Genomic DNA, 24,554 nt, shown 5'->3' with positions numbered 1-24,554 from the left:
TTATTTTTTTTAATTCTAATGCAAACATTAAAGTTCTTCCCTATAAGGTTTTTTTAGTTTGAATTTTAGGATTAAGAGTATATTGTATCTTTTATTCTGATCACTAGCTCAAGTGCAAAAAAACTTAACGACATATGCCTGAATTAATTTTATAGACTAGTGGTTTTAGTTCACGATATTCTAAAAGATGTCATACAGATCATAAAGATTATGTCTTCACACACACACAAAAAAACAATTATTTCCCTTGACATTCCTTATAAAACATATTCACCTTTTGCATATAGAAGTTCACATGAGGTTCTGAAAAAGAAATCCTTATGAATTTTTCCAGCAGTTTAACTTTGATAGAGGGACTAAAAGAGCCAAATCCAAGGCAAAAGTTACTTGCCAAAAAAATGGATTATATACCTTAATATATTAGGATCAAAAAAAGGAAGATTATGTAATTACTAGTGAATAATTAAAAATCACTGCAAATTCCACATACAACTTTGTGAAAACCTATTCCAAAAGTTACATAAAATAGATAATTTTCCAGAAATACAAGTTATGCAAAATGAATCAAGGAAAAAATAGAATTATTGAAAAACAGACAATCCTTGAAGTTTCAGTTACTAAAAATGGAAACCATTATTAAAAATCTACCTTTCTTGAAGACACCACACCAGTGTCTTTTCATAGGCAGTTTTATAGGTGAGTTTATCAAGCATTCAAATATCAGATAATTCCTTTTGATACTGTTTCAGAGAGGAGAAAAGGAAAAAGTCTAATCACTCCTTGGGCTAGTACAACTTTTATATGAAACTTAGAAAGGATAGTAAAAGAAAGTAAAATTGTATACCAATCTCATAACTGAGCAAATCATGAAGTGCTTTAATGTTCCTTCCTTGCTATCTGAGTAGAATCAATCTGTCCTTTCTATCCACAGCACCCTTTACCACTTCAGAGCCCTTACACCTTTCACATTTGTCTCTCTTGGGAGGATAATAAGATCCTTACAGGCAGGGGCATTTTTATACTTATATCCCCTGATGTGAAACACAGCACTAGGATGGTCATGTTCAGTAGTTGTTGAATGAAGTGAAAACAGAGAGGGGAGGGGCTTTCAGGTGGAAATATCAGTAAAGTATACAGGCAAGTGGTGGGAAATAAAGAGGCAGTGAATAAACCATTTACCTAGAACATAGGTTTTGTCTAAGGAAATAGCATTGGAAAGGGCAGTTGGGCCAGTTACAGTGGGCTTTTTCAGGGCAAGTTTAGTTTCAGTAACCACTGAGGGCATTTGAGCAGACAATGGCTAAAGCAGCTCTGTGCTTCAGAATCCAGATGAACAAGTTTTAGAGTAGTCAGAGACTTGAAGGTGATCTATCTGGTTGAAATCTATCATCTTAAGGAATAAACCTAACCAAGGAAGTGAAAGACCTATACCCTGAAAACTACAGGTCACTCTTAAGAGAAATTAAAGAGGGCACTAATAAATGGAAATTCATCCCATGTTCTTGGCTAGGAAGAATTAATATTGTCAAAATGGCCATCCTGCCCAAACAATCTACAGATTCAATGCAATCCCTATCAAAATACCAAAAGCATTCTTCAATGAACTAGAGCAAATAGTTCTAAAATTCATATGGAATGACAAAAGAGCCCAACTAGCAAAAGCAATCCTGAGAAGGAAGAATAAAGCAGGTGGAATTACACTGCTTGACTTCAAGCTCTACTACAAAACCACAGTAATCAAGACAATTTGGTACTGGCAGAAGAACAGAGCCATAGACCAGTGAAACAGAATAGAGTCCAGATATAAACTCAAGAATATATGGTCAATTAATATACGATAAAGGAGCCATGGATATACAATGGGGAAATGACAGCCTATTCAACAGCTGGTGTTGGCAAAACTGGACAGCTACATGCAAGAGAATGAAACTGGATTATTGTCTAACTCCATACACAAAAGTAAATTCAAAATGGATCAAAGACCTGAATGTAAGTCATGAAACCATAAAACTCTTAGAAAAAAATATAGGCAAAAATCTATTGGACATAAACATGAGCAACTTCTTTATGAACATATCTTCCTGGGCAAAGGAAACAAAAGCAAAAATGAACAAGTGGGACTATATCAAACTAAAAAGCTTCTGTACAGCAAAGGACACCATCAGTAGAGCAAAAAGACATCCTACAGTATGGGAGAATATATTCATAAATGACATATCTGATAAGGGATTGACATCCAAATTATATAAAGAGCTCATGCACCTCAACAAACAAAAAGCAAATAAGCCAATTAAAAAATGGGCAGAGGAGCTGAACAGACACTTCTCCAAAGAAGAAATTCAGATGGCCAACAGGCACATGAAAAGATGCTCCACATCCCTAATCATCAGAGAAATGAAAATTAAAACCACAATGAGATATCACCTCACACCAGTTAAGATGGCCAACATCCAAAAGACAAACAACAACAAATGTTGGTGAGGATGTGGAGAAAGGGAAACCCTCCCACACTGCTGGTGGGAATGTAAACTAGTACAATCATTGTGGAAAGCAGTATGGAGGTTCCTCAAAAAACTCAAAATAGAAATACCATTTGACCCAGGAATTCCACTCCTAGGAACTTACCCTAAGAATGCAGCAGCCCAGTTTGAAAAGACATATGCACTCCTATGTTTATCGCAGCACTATTTACAATAGCCAAGATATGGAAGCAACCTAAGTGTCCATCAGTAGATGAATGGATAAAGAAGATGTGGTACATATACACAGTGGAATATTATTCAACCATAAGAAGAAAACAAATCCTATCATTTGCAACAACATGGACGTAGCTAGAGGGTATTATGCTCAGTGAAAGATAAGTGGAGACGGAGAAAGACAAGTGTCAAATGATTTCACTCATCTGTGGAGTATAAGAACAAAGAAAAAACTGAAGGAAAAAAACAGCAGCAGACTCACAGAAACCAAGAATGGACTAACCATTACCAAGGTGAAAGGGACTGGGGAGGGTGGGTGCAAAGGGAGGGATAAGGGGGAAAATGGGGCATTACGATTAGCACACAAAATTTGGGGGTGGGGCACGGGGAAGGCAGTATAGCACAGAGAAGACAAGTAGTGATTCTATAGCATCTTACTATGCTGATGGACAGTGACTATAATGGGGTATGTGGTGGGGACTTGATAATGGGGGGAGTCTAGTAACCATAATGTTCAAGTAATTGTACATTAATGATATAAAAAAAAATCTATCATCTTAAAAATTAGGAAACCAAAGTCAGAGAGGGTGGGTGACCTACCCAAGGCCAAGAAACACAGAATTCACTAAAAGCAGGCAGTTTAGAGGGAAGAAACTTGGTGAAGGTCACACAGTTAGCATACAGTCCAACCAAAAGTCAAGCCCAGGTTTGTACATCCCAAAGCTCATGATCTAGATGACACCAGGAGATCAGGTATAGAGACCATATATATATATATATATATATATTTACCCTTTTAGAATAGTTCTAATTTCATATAATGTACTCACTTCAAATAAAGGTAATTTATGTAATGTAGAACTAAAGGCTAATTTAATTATTTTTACTTTTACTATAAGACAGGACAGTTAACATAATTCTAATTAACTTTATTACATTATGTCATTTTGATGAAGTATTTTACTCAATTAGCTTCTGGACCCAAGATCAACAAAATGACAGGAGTGAACAGGAAGCAAATAGGAACAAAGCACTTCCTTAGCCTCATATAATCCATACCTAAAGCATTAAAAATGGTTTTAGTTACTGCAACAGAATTGGGAAAGTTCCAGAAAAAGATTAATTACTTAATCTAAAATGAGTTTTCAGTCTTAAAAGACAGCCTGGAAGTTTATAAAACTAAAAATGCAGGTAGGGATAGAGAAAAATTGGACTTCATTTTATCTCAGAACACTAATTCTGAGAAATACTTAAAGCCTAAAAGATAATAAATTTAGAGATGAAGGATTATACTACAGATCTTCCTTGATTTACAGTGGGGTTACAGCCTGATAAACCCACTCAAAGTTGAAAATATCATGTCAAAACTGCATCTGATACACTGATCCTAATGAACATCATAGCTTAGCCTTGCTTCTCTTAAATGTATTCAGAACACTTATATTAGCCTACACTTGGGCAAAATCATCTACCACAAAGTCTATTTTATAATAAAGTGTTGAATATCTCATATAACTTATTGAATATTATACTGAAAGTGAAAAATAGAATGGCTGTGTGGGTACAGAATGGTAGTAAGTGTATCAGCTGTTTACCTTCATGGTCACATGGCTGACTGGGAGCTGAAGCTCCTGGCCCCTGCCCAGCACACAAGACAGTATTGTAGTGCATATCACTAGCCCAGGAAAAGATCTAAATTGAAAATCTGAAGTAAAATTTCCACTGAATGTGTATCACTTTTGCACCACCATAAAGTCAAAAAATTTTAAGTTGAACTATAAGTTGGTTACTGTTGTACAGAATATTTTACCCAGGCAAAAACCAAAGGGGAAGGGGAGTGCTTTAAAAAAAAAGAGAAAAGAAAAACAACAGAATTTCATACTCAAAATACTGATGAAAGCTGAAAATATCAAGAGGTTCTCAATAAAAAATGATGATAGAACATTGTCAGGAACAGATAGGATGAGATATTGTCCTCATTTCCTAGAGTAACCCTTTTGGTGCTCCTGCCCAAGATACTAGACCAAGAAGGTCACTGCTCCATAGCCCTCCTTCAAATCCTTGCCCCAACTATTGTTTGGCACCACAGAGTCTTGTACAAAATAGACATTTTACTAATGTTTGTTAATTAACTGACTGAAGTTTAAAGAAGGTGACTGGTAACATAGCCTTGACAGGCATGAAATCATGAGCAAACAGTAATGACACTACTAATAATGATGTTAACAAGCATCAAAATAGTGATCAGTGATTGAGAGTTTGCTATATGTAAGTATTTCTCTAAACACATGCATTAATTTGTTAACCTTCATTAACTCTATTTTTCAAATAACAAAACCACAGCACATAGGGGTTAGTAACTTGCTCAAGGACAGAGTTAGGTAGTGGCAGAGTTAGGATTTGAACCCACGAGGTTGTGCTCTTAATTACTGTGCTACTCCGGCCAGCCTGGAATTGTCTGTGCATCCTACCAAAATATACTTTTAAAGATTGCATTTCATATTCAATTTCCTTCTTTGAAAATCTAGAAAAATTAATTACAGGTTTAAAAAAGTATCCACACTTACATCAGAAGAGAAGAACTATTTTTTCAAATCTGTTTTATTTGCTCTTCAATAAAATGTAGGTATTTGCTTTAGATTTACCTCCAGTCTTCCTTGAGTATAACCCAAGAGCAGCAGATTGCCTCTGTCTTTTTCAGAAGAAATGGGAGTCCAAGGCCAAGCATCCTCACTGACTAGCGGCCACCAGCAAACAACTGTATCCTGAACACTATTGATAGCTAGATGACGCTCTGTTGTCTTGTTGACTGGGCCAGGTATTTCACAATAGGAAATCTAATGGTTAAAAAAAAAAAAAAGGATCACAAAATCCTCAAAGTATTATGAAAATTAAAGCATCTGTAAATGTAGATAAATGCAAGTAAATATGCATGTTAAACATGTGCTTAAGGAGGTGTCAGAAATTACCAAATTCTTTTGACACATATATAAAAAAGACATATGTTCAAAATTCTCCCCATTTTTAGCAGAGGAAAGGAAAAGGAGAAAAGTGAGTTAGGGAGGAATTGGCTGTAGCAATCCCAATCAATACCAAAATGTACAGTCATGGCTGCTTGATAGCATCGACCTACACATAGGATTTAAGGCCAGCTATATTAAATGACAAGTTCAGTAATGCTGACCAACAGGCTGACTGCTGTTTAAGACATTACACGTTAACAGTGACTGACAACAATAATAGGAGAAACAACTTGAGGCAAATTCACTTTAAAGAATATATGAGACATATACACATATATTTTGCATAAAGGGATAAGCCACAGCATCATGTGTAAAAGTTTATGCAGCTTCTGAGAATCATGCTTCACTTTCTTAGGAAGGATTTGTAGAATTTATTATTCAAACTATGTTATTTTGGAACATGGTTATTTGAAAACATAAGCACGGCACCATCTGGGTGACACATGCCAAGGAAATATAGATTGCACCGTATTTCTGCTTAAGGAATTAATGGAAGGTTGATAGCTTGGAAGAAAAAAAAAAAACTATCTTGCCATTGCTGGTCAGCAATAATCGAACCACTTTCTGGGGATTAAGCGCATGGCTAAGCCTACTGGACCAGACACTAGCAAAGGGCAGGGGGTCTTCTTATCAGAGAAATGCTTCTGGAGCCGGTCTCACTACATGACAGATTGCTTTCATATTCCTGTCTGCAAGGCAACAAAGGATGGCAGTAATGCGATAATGCCAGAGTGCAATGGGTGTTAAGAACCCGTTGCATTTATGTATTGTATTTAGTAAATAATCAGGCTCATCCAAATTGTGATCTCACCACTCAACCAAGGCCATTAAAATCAAGGTTAATGCTTTAATAATCCTCTGCTATTTTTTTTTATATGGTCAAAAGGAACCCTTTTCTATTTGCATGGCCATAATATTATTGACCTCTTCATCCTCTGAATGCACATCAAAAGGAACTGAAATCAAAGTAATTACCAGTGTTGTTCTCTCATGGTAAACATTTAACTCTTTGCACTGTCCCTTCACTGTTAAATAAATTGAATTGGATTTTTAGCATGTAGACAGGAAAACTTGGTAAAGGTCAATAGTTTCAGAATATTTACCCTGTAATTTTCTTTGCCAAAATTATTTTAATCTGAAAGAATTAGATTATGGTGCAGCTATAAAGAAAAGCACAATTATAATACTCTACACAATTTCCTTGTTTTAAAATCCAAATGGGCATTAACAGACAACACAGATGTACTTTATGCTTTGAAGTGCAAATTTTTATATTTAAGCTCTCAATATCATTACTTTAACTAGCTGTCTTCTTACTTGAGAGAAATATCACAATGGAAATGCTAAGTCCTTAAAAATACACACACATTATTTTTATGTCCTACTTACCAAGTAAACATGTTACGAATTTCTAGACGAAGAAATAGAGTTAAAACAAGAGACTGGAACTTTCAGTCCTCACATTATGTAAATCATGTATGTTATCTCAAATTTCATGTTTCCTATGAGTTTTAATGGCACCAGCATTCTATCATGATGGTCAACAAGGCAAGTAAAATGAGCTCACTTCTTAAAATACCCTTCCAATGGACAAATGGCAGTTTTTACTCATTATTAAGTATTATATTTTAAATACTGAATCAGGAAATGAAATCCATTGGCTTTGCAAAAGGGAGACAGGCTACTTCTCTAATGTACAGAAATGACATGGAGAGTACATGTTCTTAAGTTCTCCAGTTCTAAGGCAGAGAGAATAAATAAGTAATTCTCTTACTTAAGATATAAGGGCCCATATACTAGGCCTTTTTGCACATTTTTTCATAAGAAAAGATAATATCCTGACAGTTTCTCATTAATGCCTAACTAGTATCCTTCAGATGAGAAGACTTTATCAAGCTACTTATTACATCTAAGATGGAGAAATTAGTCATACAAAATTTTATCTAACAGTATGAAAAACATTTACTTTAGGTACTTTGAATTAATGCATATTGGTGCATTTTAAAGACTAGTATTAGTTAAAAAACAACATTTCAAGTAAATCTACAGTTAGCCATTCTGGAAAATAACATTCCATTGAATGCTAGCACCAATTCTTTTACTAGCCAAAATATAATACATGAGTACCACTATTTCCAGTTAAAGAAAATTAACATTATACAAAGTGCTACACGATCTCCACAAAGCTGACAAACAAAACCAAATTATAGCTTATTACCACAATGAAAAACTTAATATATTTTATTCCATGTTAAAAATCTTTTTTATAAGGTTAGATGTTTCTACCAAATAAAATTAAATCCTCCCCATACCACTACCACCTCAATCAAAATCAGAAATAATTCCAAAGGGCAAAAGGTTAGGTTAAATACCACTTTATCAAAAGACACACACACAAAGTTTCAAGCCACAAAACTGACTTCTAAAAATCTCTGCCCTTATTATAGATACTCTAGGTACGGCATAAGTGTGCATCTTTTTTAAGGAAGCTGTATATCAGCTCTGTTCCCAGTGAACAGTGAACTGTCTCAAATCCACATCACAGAGGCTGGATCAATCTTGCAAACACAAGTCATTGCTGAAAAGAGGCCTTGAACTGAAACAGCCTGGAAAATGTATTAGATACTCATCCTAGCAGACAGTATGCCTTCCAAGCAGTTAAAATGTAATGTGGCAAAACTTAAATTAAACACATCATTTAAAATAAGAATCCTGCCTTAACAGATGTAAAGTTCCTGATACAAGGAAACAAATTACCTGGAGTTAGTGAAGGGAGAGACACAAACACATGAAGGAGATTTCCCTTTTGTGTTTTTCTCCAGTTATAGTTAGGCATGGGGGTGGAGTGGGTATTTCCACTCCTTGTTTACTACAGTTTTTCTATTAACCTTTGAAAGTACCTTCTTCTTTCCTTTTTTTCTTGTAAAATGGAAGCCATAGCAGCTATCCTTCCCTAGAAAGATGATATGGGGTCTTAGGGGAAAATGAGAAGGGTGTACATACTACCACTAGCAAGAAAACCATTTTCAAATATGTGACTTCTTTCTATTGTCCATCTTTGACTTCCAAAAGTCCTATATAAATTGCTCCAAACATGCCATTATTAGACCCCCATAATGAGAGTAAAAAATAAAACTTAGGATGGCTATTGTTTCTACTGAATCAAGCTTAATCCTATGATAATTCTGGTTTTCCTGAAATCTGGAAATGTTTACAAGTAGCGAACATGACATCAACTCATGTACTACTCTAGCACACCTTAATAATTAATAATATGACTATATAAATGAAATATCTACCTTATAATCCAAGGCTGAGAGTTTTTCCAGTCTTTTGTTTAAATCAGGAGAACCCATCTTCTTGGTAAACTGAATAAAACACAGTTTGTTTTGTGCCAAAAATGATAAGATGATAAAGCTGTCTGTGACAAGAGCTTTAAAAAAGAAGAAAAACAAAGATTTGATAATACTACCAAATACTAAGTTAGAATGAAATAACAATGGATTAATACATTTTTTCCAGTGAAGTATTACAAAAGCTATTGTCAGAAGATAAACATTAACTGATATAACTAATTGAAAGTCTCTTAAATAACATTATGACATTTTTCAAGTTTATTAAAGATATTGGGAATAAATAATAATCATGAAGATAGCCATGTATGGATTTGATACCTTTCCTTTTTTCCTGAGACTACTTCAATATACACTCATGTTTGGGGACAAACTCCAAATGAGACGTATTTGGAAGTAGTGCTAGAAAAGCATAAAACAAAGACTACTCATACCTGAATGTAAAGATGAAAACATTGACTTTTATTTGTGCTTAGCCTTTAATGCTGTGTTTATATGATATAAACCATTTTAGTATAAATTGGGCTTATTAGGGGATACAGAGTAGTGTTCTTGACCAATCCTTTTATTTTTTAGGTTTTTCATCAGTGAACCTTCTTTTTGAGGGAATACAAGCTGAATGAAATGAAACATTTCGCCCATATGCACATTATATAAATTAATATTCAATAATGATGATTAGAAAAAATGTTTCTACAGTTTTATTTCTAAAGCACACAAATAGATAACATTCATGGTTACAGAAAAGAACTTAATGTTACAAAAATTATTGATAAAAACATATAATAGAAATTTGGGAAACGTTTTATATTGGCCCTGGCATAAAGAACTTACTGAATGTGTTATATTTTTACTTCCATATCCAATCTGTAAGCAGTGACCAACAGTAGATTTACACAATTACAGGATAATCTGGAGAACTGCCAAGAAATCACATTGTTATCACAGTCTCATGAGAGTGTATTATTTTGGGTATAAATAAAAGAAACAAGTGGAAAAAGATATCTCAGAGACAGGAATAATGTTGGAAGTCCCCTTTAACTCTGACAGAGAAGCATCAATATAACAAAATCATCACAGCCATTATTTCATTTGCAGTGTTAATAAAGGGGTCAATTGTCAGACATAAGAAAATGGAAACTCTTCCATTGGGAAGCTTCCTTAGCATCAGTTCCTTTAAGAAGAGGAAATGGCATCCATAAATCCTACACCCTGCTTATTATTATCAGGAATGTTGCAAATTATAGCCATCCTACACAGTGCTTTTCCCTGAGATGAGGAAATTGTGTCTGAGTTACTCAGAGATAGCTAGTGAGAGCACACAGAAGATTTCTGTACTCTCACCTCTGTCCTTTCCACTAAACCACACTTTCCTTCAATCATTTGATTTAAGATACCGACAATTTTCAATCTCTAATGATAATGCAATCTGTTTCTTAGATATTTCTGCCTTGGATATAAGAACATAATATTAAAACTTCAGGAGTCAGCACAGTGTAATGGAAAGAGAATGGGCTATCCAGCTAGGACCTGGATTCGAGTCTCAGCTCAGTCAGTTTCTAGCTGTCCTTAGTATCTCATTCATGGGCCTCTTCCTTAGGATCTCAGCTTCAATTCCCTTATCTATAAAATGGAAATAACTATACCTTATAAGGTTGTTTTTTATATCTTATAATTGCTTTTTGAATTAAACGAAACAGGTAGGTCGGCATAGCACAGAGTCTCTTAGGACTCAGTAAGAGTCAGTATCCTACCTTTTCAAGAATTGGCTTAAAAAAATTTTTTTATGTGCTCTCTAGCAATTATATACTTACTGTGGTATCACTTAATAGGTTTATCTAGTTATTTGGCATTGATTTTTGATATTTGGAATTATTGCCTAGACTCTCTCAAAAATTAGTATTCATGGACTTTGGCAATAAAGAATCTTTCTAGGCGCCAAAGCATAGATTTTTTTTTAACCGGTGGCTGTGTTAACACTTTTGGGTTATTTACTCAAACTTCATTTCAAATTGAAAAAATATTTGAAATATCAACAACAGGGGACTCATTTTGAAAGAACACACCAAAAAAAACTATTTTGAAAATATTTTCACGTTTTTAAGGAAAGAGTGAAAATACTCAGAATATGAGCCTAAGACTTCACAAAACTTGGATATTAAATATCAGTTAAACCTTGTATTGGTCCCAGGGGTTGTAACTTTGCCATTAAAAGCAATTACTTGTGTTTTCAAGTCCCCAGTCGTCATAATTAGTCTACCTGTTGACACAGTATTTCACCTGCCCCACTGTTAATGTAGGCAATTGGTTTACACTTGGGAGTAATTACCATCACTGATGGTGTCTGAGATGAGCTTCCCCGCCAGGCTTCTGTCAATCACAACTTTCTCCAGCTGTGGTCCAGAAAGGCTTAGGGACACCATCACACCTGAACCAAAGAAGAGCTAAAACCAGGTAAAGGGGGAAGTGGGTGGGGAAGACATACTGAGAATTCGAATCTTTAAAAAATCTCTCTCCAAACATACAACTTATATAGATATTTACATGTACATCTACACCATGAAATTATAAAGAGTTTTTATTCATCAGAAAACAATCACTGACATTCTGAGTAAAAAGTACAGGTGGCTATATGATATGATACAGTAAGTGCACTAATTAAAGCTATATTCAGAAACTAAATTTACTCCATGTTTATTTAAGTCTAATCTTCTAAATACTTAAAAAGTACTCATGTAGAAATAACTGATTTGTATTGTATTCAGAAATATAATGTGTTCTATTAAAATATTTTGAAAGATTATACCAGAAATTAAAAGAGGATTCCTTGAGGTTTGAATGGTCATTCCAACACATTAAATAGAGAAAAGATGCAACCATTACAAATAAGCAGCAAATGTTACAATATAGAATTTAAATCTTGTCAGTCTAAAATATTAAAATAACATGTAAATCAAGGCAATTAAAGTAAAATCTTGAATTTCAAAATTCATAAATAAATCACACATACCAGGAACAATTTCTTAAGTAGAGAGAAAGAAATATAGTACCTAGGTTTTATCAATATTAGCGTTCAACCAACCACCCAACAAAAGATGATTGGCTAGCACCATTTTATACTGCTCCTCTCCATTTGTGACTGCATAATTCATTCATCTCCAAATGTTTAAAACTTCTGCAAGAACTACGCATATGTGTATGCTTATCTATGAGATTATGATATATCAACATTGGAAGAAATTGTTTCACCTTCAAGGCAACAGACTCAAAGCAGATGAATCATGAAATAGCATATGGTATAAGAAGAAAAAAACCCAATTGTCAGTAAACTAATCATGAACATGCTAGCCAAACTCAAAGACAACTATGATTTTAAACAAAACAGGGGAACTCCCCACCTACCTAGGCATCATGTCTCAGCTCGAGAGGATGATTCTGTGTCAAGATGTATTTGGACTTGTGTGAAAGGTGAACAGTATTAGGAACCAGGTTAATATAAAGAAAGACCACTACTTGCCCACTGTCTTAACAGATTCCAGGCACATGAATCACAAAAGAAACTGAAGGGTAACTTAATAGGTTGTCCATTTCATGTCAATACCCCCTAAAGGGGGTGGGGGGGACACTTAATTATCTTTGTTGGTTTTGGGAACTACTAAAAGAAGGCACATTTGTTTCAAGAATTTCAAAATACTTCACAAATTAGTGAATCTCCAATGAATTACATCCAGTCCTACAATATACCTTGCTAGCAAACACTGGTATTTCCCTTTTGGTGAATTCCCTCAAAACAACATAGCATGTGGTCTTCACTCCCTCAATCCTCCCTTCTCAGGTGGGCAATTTTAGGGTCTTTCACATCTAGTTTTTCCCCTTGTAATAGCTTTTTTCTTCCTTCTTCATGTATTCAAAACATCTCTAAAATATGTTCTTTTCTATTTATTTGTATTTACTAAAACTTTACATCTATACTCTTAAGCATCTATACTCTTAATAATCCACTGACTACCAGCTACTATGGATATTGGCTAGGCTACTTTTATCTTTGTTTCTTCAGTGTCTAGAACAATGACAGGCACACAGTAGGGGCTATTTGGAGAAAAAATATGCTTATCATAGGTAAAATTATTCATAGTTAGAAGGAAACCTGGTCAAACTTTCTACTTCCACATGACACAGAAGTTCCTTCAGCAGCACCCCTTCAAGCACAATTCAAGCATTGAGCTCTTGCTTGAATACTGCCAGTGACCAGGAGCTCATTACCTTACAGGAAGCCTCTTCTACCACCAGACAGTTCTAATCAACTTAAAAATCATTCATTTATTGTTTTCATTCAACAAAAACTGAAGGTGGATTATATGCCACACCTAAAACTACATGTAGTGGCTCAAAAGTGAATCAGATAGAATCCGTATAATAGGTTAAATATAGATTAATAGAAAGAAGTAGAGATACAAGCAAATAAGTGTAATAAAGTACTGTTACTGCTCCTATCATAGGAACACATACTGGGTATACAGACTGGGGGTACTGAGAAAGAGGTGATGATGCTGAGCTTGAAGTAAAGGCTAACACTGCCTTCTAAGAACCTCTATAGTAGCCCCAGTTTTTCTTCAGTAGCACTCTTTTTAAATATTAAAAGACAATAACAGTTCAGAACACAGACTCTGAAATCAGAATGAATCACCATTTGCTCTATCTCTTATTAGCTGTGTGTCCTTAAGAGAGTTACTTAACTTCTCTGTGACTTCATTTCCTCATCTGAAAAAGAGATATGATAGTATCTATTGCATAGGATGAGGATTAAGTAACATATCAGAAATGGTATTTAAAATAACGCCTGGCACACAATAAATGTTTGCAATTACTATCTTTATTATTCAACCATTACTCACATGAGGTGTTCTCACTATACTGTTTGCGATCTCTAAACACAGTCTTTTGTCTTCTAAAAAACTTTGTGCCCAGATTAGATTCAGTATTAGACATGGAACACCAGACTCCAGGCGAGTTATAATCAGTACAATCTTTTGTCACTTCTCCTATTTGTTATTCCACAGATATTGTCTCCAAGGTATTTGCAAGTTTCTTCAGAACTTTGGAATTCAATTTGTCCAAGTCTAAAATTTCTTGTTCCTTATTTTCTGTTGTCACTACCATTGTCATGAACTAACCCTCATCTCCTAATAGAAATAGATTTTTCCATGTATGAGCATTTGTTATGTTATAAAATTAATTCTAAAAGGACATTTTTGTGGAATGGAAATAGCAAGTACAAATGTGAGAAAAAGAAAAAGGAGGAACTTAAGCTGGAAAAGGATCCAAAGGGGAATGTCGAGGCGCAACAGGGAAATGTGCATACATCAGAGATAACTGATTGATGCATGGTGCCAACAGCAGTGATTGAGGACTATGGATCCTGCCATTGAGCTTGGGCATTCCTTCAGAATATTTCTCCAAAGGGTAGATGCAGCCACTTATTTCATACATTCACTCACCCATTCTACAAATATCTATTTAGTACTTCGATAAGCCAGGCCTTGTTGTAGGTGTTGAAGATAGAGCAGTGAACAAAACAGGATTGCCTGACCTCCCCTCGGGAGCTTGCCTTCAAGTGTGGACAGAGGCAATAGACAAATAGCTTTAATGTAATGTCAGAGAGCAGGAGAACTACATAGAAAAATGAAGCACAGTAAGAATAGGGTTTTAGAAGGATACCATTTTAAGCAGGATGACTAATGAAGAAGTAAAAAGCCCTCTCTGAGACGAAATTTGAGTATACACTCAAATGAAGTGATGGAACAAGCCATATGATTATTCAGAGAAAGGGAGTTTCAGGCAGAAAAAGGCAAATGCAAAAACTCTGAGGTCAGAATGTGACTAGATGACAAGTCAACTAGACTAGTGTAGTGGGAAGGGAATGAATGAGAAGGATATTCAAGGGGATGAAATCAGAGAGGCAGTCAGAGGCCAGATTAGGTTGGAACTTTTAGTTGAGAAGCCATTGGGTTTTAAGCAGCCAAGAATTGTAATCTAACATGTTTTCAAGGCAAGTCAGGGCAAGAGTAGAAACAAGGAAACCATTAGGAGTTTACTGCGGTGGTCCAGGTGAGAGAAGATAATGCCTTAGACTAAAATGGCAATGCTGAGGAAATAACATGTAGACTGATTTCAGATATATTTTAAAGGGTATCAACCAGGATTTGCTCAAGGATTTGACGTGCCATACAGAGGAAAACTCAAAGGTTTTGGGTTGAGCAACTAGATATCCTGAGATAGGGAACGCCTGAGGAGAAGCAAATTTAGATTAGGGGGAATCAAACGTTTGGTTTAGGACATGTTAAGTTTAAGGTGTCTACGCAGATACCAACAGAGATATCCAGTAGACAATTAGAAATGAGTCTGAAATTCTGGAGTTAGTGGGGACTGGAAATACGTATTTGGGAGTCAGCAATGGTGTAAAGGTAGTGGTTATACTCTTGGAACTGGATGAGATCTCCTTAAAAATGAGTGGACAGGTTGTTAGGGTGGGGCACTAATCCAATCTGATTTGTGTCCTTGTAAGAAGAGGAAGAGTAACCCAATGGCTCTCTCTCCACACACAGGGGAAAAGCCGTATGACCCAGCAAGAACACAGCGGTCTACAAAGTGAGGAAGAGAGACCTCATCAGAAGCCAACCTAATGGCAGCTTGGTCTTGGGTCTTGGACTTCTAGCCTCTAGAAGTATGAGAAAATAAATTTCTGTTGTTTAAGCAAAAGAAAAAAAAAAAAGAATGGAAAGAGAGAAAGAAGTCTAAGGTCTGAGCTCTGGGGCACTGCAACCTAAAGAGATGTTAAAGATCAGGATAGCCACCTCATGGAAATTTAGTTTGGGTAATTATAAGGATCAAGGTATGTCCATCATTACAGATCTCTAAATGTCTTGTGGCCTAGAAGTATCCCTGATACCAGATTTTGGAATAAGAAGGTATAAATAAATTAATAAGCTAGTAACACCTTTTTATAAAACAACCTATGTTGAATCATAGTTTCCAAGTACTGGTGTCAAAGATACTCCTGGATACGGTAATGCGGATAACTAGAATCATGAAAAAATTAGTCTCAAATTCAGAAAAAGAATATTTCAGCCCAGACAGGAAAGTAGCTCCACCTAAAATGGAAAGGGCCTATGTAAGTTTTGGCAGTACAAGAAGGTAAAAGGGCACTAAGATATTGTCCTAGTCAACTGCAAGGAGCTGGAAAATTTTGGCAGCTCAGAAAATGAAAAGGAGCAGACAAAGAGGCAAAGGGAGGCACCTCTAGAGAAGATCTGGGCTTGACAAGATACATGTGATGAATCAATGAGAAGGCCCAGGGAGTTCGTGATATAGTTCCAGTTTTAATGTTGTTCTTTGTGCAGAAGACAATGAATGCAAAATAGGAACTGAAACTTTTCCTTTTCTCTGACACCTTCTGAGACAGGCAGTGTTTTCCTTCTTATTTCTTCTCTGACCATGTGTATTTCCTTTATTATTTTTTCCTTCTCATTTTCTTCAATAAACTTATACCAGAGAGGTGTGCTTTCTCTTTAAAAAACTGGGAAATAATTCCCATCATTTTCAGACAGCTCTTCAAATTTGTTTCTCTTAACCTTAGATTTAGTACTTAATTGGAAGTGAAATAGCACTGGGGTAAGAAAGAGAAAATTATACCAGATGATATCATTAATCAAAATAAAACATAACCACAAGAATCTGAGTTTCTTTCATTCATTCAATAGGTCAAAAATATGTGAATACCTCCTGTATAATCCAAGTATACAGATGGGGATGCAATGGTGAATAAGGCAGAAAGATTTTGGTAGGACATGTAGAGGGTACAGCAAAAGACCTCATCTCAGAGAGAAGTGGAGATTTTGGTTAGGATAGATGACTGCCTCCTACAAGAAGTAGTTTAGCACCTGTAAAGAGACAAACACATCATGCTGAGTCCAAATATTGAAGAAGAATTGGTGCAGTAACTGTGACCAAGCTGTTTCATAATCATGATCACAAATAATTCCACTGAATTCAATATTCTCATTGGTTAAGAAAACTCCCCTCAAATCCATGTGATTATTATCACATCTGGGGAGAAATGAAAATAAAGGCATGAAGGGTCAGTATTCAAAATCAACAATGGGTGATAGGTTCAATCCATGATTTGAGAGTTATTTCCTGGACACACAGTCAAGACTGATACTATGAAATCATTAGGAGACATGTGGGTGACAGCAGGTACTAAACACTACAATCCAGAGAGGCAACAAAGTATTAGGACTATTGGAGTGAATTAAAGGACCGTGTTAAACAAATATTTAAAATTCTATAGAGCCACTCCCCTGGAGGCCCAGTGAATTTACATCATGATGGTACATACCACCTTCTTCAACCCTGCTCCCCCAATCCAATCCGTGTGATAAATTCTACAGAAATTCTGAGAACTATAGATAGTCAAACAATTTTACATTGGGGAAATCTATAATGAAGAGTAGAGACACTGATCATTTTAGCAGATAACCTGCTGGAAGAGAGATAACATGTCTTCTGTAATTTATTGCTTCATTCAGCAAACATTTATTTAGTATAGAGAGAAACCAAGCCTGACTAATCCATTAAAGTGGAGAGACAAAAGTGAATGTAGTTAAGACAAGGATAAAAAAGAATTAATTGAATCACCATAGGGAATTGACCCAAGGATAAGAAACAAAAGACCAGAAATAAACAGGTATTTTTCAGGATAGAGAAGTGTTAACAATGGGGTTTCCCAAAGATTTGTGTGATGTTACTCAATACATGGAATAGATACATGCCTGGAAATTTGCCTGCTAAGTCTATTTCAATTTAAGAAATCTCATTTTCTCACTAATTCTCATTATAAAATGAGCGATTCTACATTTTAATCCCAAATGTAATTTTAAACTCAGCTCTTTGATATATATATATAATAATTACATAAAATAAAAGTGGTCATTCCTACATATTTATAATCATGGTTAAAATCACGAAAAAACAAGCTTTACAAAGGTAAATCTTGTATTTATCAATTTTTAAGATCTGAAGAGATAAAAGCAGTGTAAGAAGTGAAAAGGAAGACATCCCAGATAGCACATTACTTTTGTAATTTTATAATTTAGAGGACTTTTATACATATTGTCTCTTGTAAATACAAAATGCCAGTACAACTCTGGCACATAAGTATGCAAGTTAAAAAAATAATAGTAAGAAGGTTAATCCTCATACTAATTCACAGTGAGGGTAAAGCAACTAACCAAAGTTCTCATAATTAGTGGGAAAGTAGAGATCAAGACAAAAGACAAATCCTTTTTTATTTACCCCCACCACTAAGGAACTAATATCCTTAACTCTCAGTTGACTTTCATGCAATATCCCAACTGGTTTTCCTCTCTCTTAACTCTTTCGTCATTCTGAACCAGTCTCCCTCTGGACCTGTGGCTCAGAACTGGAGGCAATTTTGGCTACCAAGACATCTGGCAATGTCCGAAGACTCTTGAATGTCACAACCCCTATATGATATTAGCCACTTTCAGAGGTTGACCTGAAGACAGTGCCTGTAAATTAGTGGCTGTGGAGGAAAAGGTGTTTTCTGTACCTCCATCAAGCTGATTTGGGGGCTTCTCAACTTCTAATCAAAACTTTTCTCACATGAAGAAAGAGTAATGAGTGGAGGACCTGGCCAGGTATCTTAAATGAAGGGGTCGCAGTACACAGTTCAGAGCAGGACCCTGAAGGAAGCCTTGTCCTTTGTTTCTAACCTTATTCAGGGCAATGACTCTGATGACTAATGCCAGTTGTCAAGACAGAAAGACGCCCAGGGCAAGTTGAAGAGTTACCTCAGCTTGATAGGAAGATAGGAACACCTCCTTGCTTTTGTTCTAATTCTCAGCTCACCAATCAGCCTTCTTATCTATAATTTAGTCTCTTGAGTAATTTATTCCTCAGGTGGGAATGCTCCAAGCAAATGAGCAAAGTCTATGATGCCAGATATATCTCACACTGTAAATTAATGAAGTGTCATGGCAGTTAATAAATCAGTCATTTATGAGTTTGGTTACTGTGAATGTTGTTAGTACAAGAAAATAAATGGAGATAACATAAAAGATAGTTAAGTTTAATTAATCAGAAATTTTCTGCCCAAGTCCATGATATATTGTTGAAGTGGGGAGGAAATTTTTAGAAGTTGTAGACCTACATGAAGAGCACCATCCCATTCATTAGGAAAAAAGCAGGTGTGGATGAAGAGCACCATCCCATTTTATTAGGAAAAATGAAGGTGTACATATTATGCATATAAAAATTATCTATATAAACACAAGAAAATGTCAAAAAGAATATGCTCAAAACTGTTGAGAGCAGGGCCCTCAAAAAGGTAGATTGGGAGTTGGAGGCATGAACTTTAACTTCTTACCTTACAGATTTTTTTAAAATTGGGATTATGGATGATTTTTTAATGTATTATTTATGGATGATACTTTTTATGTATTGTTACTTTTCTATAAAACTTTTCAAAAATAAAGGAGCATCTCTTAAAATATCTGGCCACAAATGTATTTCTTTTATGCTCTTAAAGAGATGCTTTTATGTCAAAAAATGTTTTTCTAAGAAGTCAAAATCTGAATCATACTGAAAATGAACTACAATAGTGGCTCCTTACTGAAAAGATCAAGTAGTGAACTGAACTGAGTCCCTCTTCTCTGCAATTTCACTTACTAAAAAAAGATTTTAAACATTCTTTTCTCTTATCAGATTGTTCACTCATGTCCAGTTTCTTTATTTACTAAAAAAAAATTTGTCACTATCAATTGTAAAGTATGGTACATCCAAACTATGGGTTTTTATGTACCTCCTAAAAATAAAGAGGTAGATGCAGGTTATTGACAGTGCTATACATTGTCATGTTAAGTTACAGAACACTAGATATAGATTGATTTCACCTTTTTAAAACATATGTGTCTATAATACACCTATACACAGATGAGTATTTGTAAATGCATGGAGAAGGATATCAACCAAACTATTGACTGTGGTTACCATGCAGAGGCAATAAGCTTTGGGTAAGGGGTACTTTTACTTTTTACTATGTAGCTCTTTGTGCCACTTTATAGTCATGAACATTCATCTTTATTATTTTAAATTTTTAAATATTAAAAGTGGGGCTAAAGATCACCACCTTTCTTCAGCTCTTTTCATTTAAGATTACCATTTTTACTTGCTCACCTTTACCCGCCAGAGTTCAAATTCACCTGTGAGTGCTGTTGATTATCCTGAAGTTTCTCTCAGATCTACCATTTTTAATGTAACTCCTTGTCCATTCTCTTTCCCTAGGACCATACTCAACAGCTGCATCTTGACATCTTCTCCTTCCCTGCAGTACAGACTAGTATAGAATAAATATAAGACAGCCTTTCCCCAAGTACAGCCAATGAAATACTAATCTTTGAAGACATTCCAAAAACAATAAACCTGAAAACTTTGTGTATAATGGAATTCTCTTGAAGACTGACAGCTTACTGAGTTATTTTAAAAACACACACATACACATACCCTTAATATGCTATGGGATACCTTCCTAATTTATCAACAATGAGTATTATGGTGGGTTTAAGCATAGCAGGGATTTCTTAGGATTAGAACTGTTAAATTGCTACTACTGCTTTGTTTTGAGTTAGAAACAAAAACCAAAAATCTTCAAAAATAAAAATTTATCACAAAATATTGAGCAGTGAGTTTTACATCTTCTCCTAAATAGTTAATAACTTTGCTGTTTAGCAGAACAAGCACAGTCTCTGCCCTCCTGGAACTTTTAGTCAAATCGATGAGATAGACAGTAATTAGATGGTCTTACAATAAACATAAAACTGGAACTGCAGTGAGTGCCAAGACGTACATGTTCTTGTAACAGCACATAACAGAAGCTAGAGCATGTCAGAGAAGGCTTGCCTGAAAAAGTGGTAACTGGTGATCTGAGATCTAAAGATAAGAATGTGTTACCTCAGTGAAAGGGGGAGCAAAGAGCATTTTAGGCAAGCTAGAAGCAATTTGTGCAAAGGACCTGAAGCAAGAGAAATCACATAGAGCATGACAGATTAACGAAGCCCGGTGTGGCTGGGGCACTGAGATTAAGAGAGTATAGTAAGAGATGAAGTTTAAAAAGAAGCTTAGATTAGAACTAGTTCAATTTAGCCTTTATCTTAAGAATAATGCCACAGCATGATTTTTTTAATTCAATTTATTAATTTACTATTTGGAATAGATAACACATTCATGTAGTTCTAAGAGAAAATACCAAATTATACAGAGATATACCATTAGAAGTCTTGTTCCTTTCCCCATAATCCCTCCCACTTATAACCCCTACCCCTACCCTAGTTAATCAGTTTCCAGTTTCCTATCTATTCTCTAGAGTTGTAGAAGGGTTGTAAGCACGGGAGTGACAGATTAGCTTTTTAAAAATCATTTTGGCTACAGTGTGGAGGACAGATTCATGGAGAGCCAAAATGGAAACAGAAGAACAGTTGGAAAGTGTCGAAGTCATCTAGAAGAGAGATGAAGCGAGGTGGCTCTGACTAAATGAGCAAAGGAATGGACAGCCTCTGGTAGATGTGACATGGATTTAGGAGACAAAATTGACAAGAGCGAGAGAGTAGTTGGATAGGTGGGGAGAAGGGGAGTTTGGTAAAGAAAATAATAATTTCAAGGATAAACAGGTGACTTCCAGGTTTCTGATTTCTATAAGTGGGTGGAAGGCACAGCCATTCATTGAGATTGGAATGGCAGAGGAGGAACAGGTAAGGGGCTCTGAGTTCCATTTTAAAGATACAGACATACTTTGTTTTGTTGGGCTTCATTTTACTGAGCTTCACAGATAATGCATTTTTTTTTACAAACTGTGGCAACCCTGAACTGACCAAGTCTACTCTTGCCACTTTTCCAACATTTGGTCACTTCATGTCTCTGAGTCACACTTTGGTAATTCTCAAAATATTTCAAACTTTTTCATTATTATCATAGTTTTATGGTAATCTGTGATCACCGATCTTTGATGCTACTATTGTAATTGCTTTGGGGTGCACAAACCATCCCCGTATAAGACAGGGAACTTAATAAATGTTGTGTGTGTTCCGACTGTTTCCCCAACCAGCCACTCCCCGATCTTTCTCCCTCTTTTCAGGACTCCCTATTCCCTGAGACATGGCAATATTGAAATCATACCAATTAATAACCCTACAATGGCCTTTAAGTGAAAGAAAGAGTGGTACATCTCTTACCTTACATCAAAAGCTTGAAATGATTACACTTAGTGAGGAAGGCATGATGAAAGCAGAGACAGGCCAAAAGCTCGGCCTCTTGCCCAGTTAGCCAGGTTGTGAATGCAAAGAACTTCTTGAAGGAAATTAAAAGGGCTACTGCAGTGAACATGCAAGTGATAAGAAAGCAAAACAGCATTATTGTGATATGGAGAAAGTCCTAGTAGTCTAGATAAAAGATCAAACCAGCCACAACACTCCCTTAAGTCAGAGCCTAATCTAAATCAAGGCCCTAACTCTCTTTAATTCTGTGAAGGCTGAGAGGAGTGAGGAAGCTGCAGAAGAAAAGTCTGAAGCCAGCAGAAGTTGCCTCATGAGGTTTATGTAAAGAACCTAACTCCATAATATCAAAATGCAAGGAGAAGCAGCAAGTGTTGATGTAGATGCTGCAGCAAGTTATACAGAAGATCTGGCTAAGATAGTTAGTGAGGGTGGCTATGCTAAGTATAGATTTTCAGTGTAGAGAAAACAGCTCCTTATTGGAAGAACATGCCATCTAAGACTTTCATAGCTAGGGAGGAGAAGTCTATGCCTGGCTTCAAAGATCCAAATGACAGCCTGATTCTCTTATTAGGGACTAATGCAGCTAGGGACTTTATGCTGAAGCTAATGTTCATGTATCACACCCAAAATCCTAGGTCCTTAAGAATTATTCTAAATATGCTCTGCCTGTGCTGACAAATAGAACAACAAAGCCTGGATGAGGGCACATCTATTTACAACATGGTTTATGGATCATTTTAAGTCCACTGTTGAGACCTACTGCTCAGAAAAAAAGATTTCTTGCAAAATATTACTGCTCATTAACAATGCGCCTGGTCAGCCTACAATGAAGATAACAATGAGATTAATGTTGTTTTCATGCCTGCCTACACAACATTCATTCTGTAGCCTATGGATTAAGGAGTCGTTTCTACTTTCAAGTCTTATGATTTAAGAAATACATTTTATAAGGCTATAGCTGCCACAGATAGTGATTCCCCTGAGGGATCTGGGGAAAGTTAATTGAAAACTTTCTGGAAAGGATTCACCATTCTAGATGACATTAAGAACATTTATGACTCAGAGAAGAGGTCAAAATATCAACATTAACAGGAATTTGTAAGAAGATTCCAACCCTCATGAATGACTTTGAGGGTTCAGGACTTCAGTACAGGAAGTAACTATAGATGTGGTGGAAATAGCAAAAGAGCTAGAATTAGAAATGGAGCCTAAAGATGTGATTAAACTGCTGCAATCTCAAGGGTAACACTTTAATAGGTAAGGAGATGCTTCTTATGGATGAGTAAAAGAAAGTGGTTTCTTGAAATGGTGCAGATGCTGTGAAGATTGTTGAAATCACAAAAAAAGATTTAGAATATTGCATAAACTTAATTAATAAAGCAGTGGCAGGGTTTCAGAGGATTGACTCCAATTTTGAAAGAAGTTCTATTATGGGTAAAATAACACCAAACCGTATCACATGCTACAAAGAAATCATTTATGAAAGGAAGAGACAACCAATGTGGCAAAATTGACTGTTGCTTTATTTTAAGGAATTGCCATAGCCACCCCAACCTTTAGCAACCACCACTTTAATCACTGAGCAGACATCAACATTAAAGGAAGATCTTCTGCCAGGAAAAAGATTACAATTTCCAAAGAACAAAAAGGCATCCTACAATATGGGAGAATATATTTGTAAATGACATATCTAACAAGGGGTTAACATCCAAAATATATAAAGAATTTACACGCCTCAACACCCAAAAGCAAATAACCCGATTAACAAATGGACAGAGGAGCTGAACAGATACTTCTCCAAAGAAGAAATTCAGATGGCCAAGAGACACATAAAAAGATGCTCCACATCACTAATCATCAGTGAAATGCAAATTAAAACCACAATGAGATTATCACTTCACACCAGTAAGTAGGGCCCGCACAGAAAAGACTAAGAATAACAAAGGTGAGGATGCGGAGAAAGGGGAACCCTCCTATACTGCTGGTGGGAATGTAAGCTAGTTCAACCATTGTGGAAAGCAATATGGAGGTTCCTCAAAAAACTAAAAATAGAAATACCATTTGACCCCAGAATCCCACTCCTTGGATTTACCCAAAGAATACAACTTCTCAAATTCAAAAAGACATATGCAC

At 35.7% G+C, this 24,554-nt stretch overlaps 1 protein-coding gene across 5 annotated transcripts in view; it reads right to left on the bottom strand.

Moving 5' to 3' along the window:
• WDPCP (WD repeat containing planar cell polarity effector) overlaps positions 1-24,554 on the bottom strand; it is a 429,599-nt gene that overhangs the window by 297,863 nt on the left and 107,182 nt on the right. For all 5 annotated transcript variants that reach the window (XM_036890364.2, XM_036890366.2, XM_036890367.2 and 2 more), the window contains exons 7-9: positions 11,402-11,516; positions 9,019-9,152; positions 5,342-5,533 (exon numbers count right to left, since the gene is read on the bottom strand). In XM_036890364.2, coding sequence (XP_036746259.2) covers positions 5,342-5,533; positions 9,019-9,152; positions 11,402-11,516 — 441 coding nt within the window. The remainder of the gene's footprint in view (positions 1-5,341; positions 5,534-9,018; positions 9,153-11,401; positions 11,517-24,554) is intronic.

The sequence above is a fragment of the Manis pentadactyla genome, chromosome 2 (genome assembly GCF_030020395.1).
Source record: "Manis pentadactyla isolate mManPen7 chromosome 2, mManPen7.hap1, whole genome shotgun sequence".
In the NCBI taxonomy this organism is placed as follows: Eukaryota; Metazoa; Chordata; class Mammalia; order Pholidota; family Manidae; genus Manis; species Manis pentadactyla.
The sequence above is the reverse complement of the archived record's forward strand: the minus strand, read 5'-3'. Positions and strand labels throughout refer to the sequence as shown.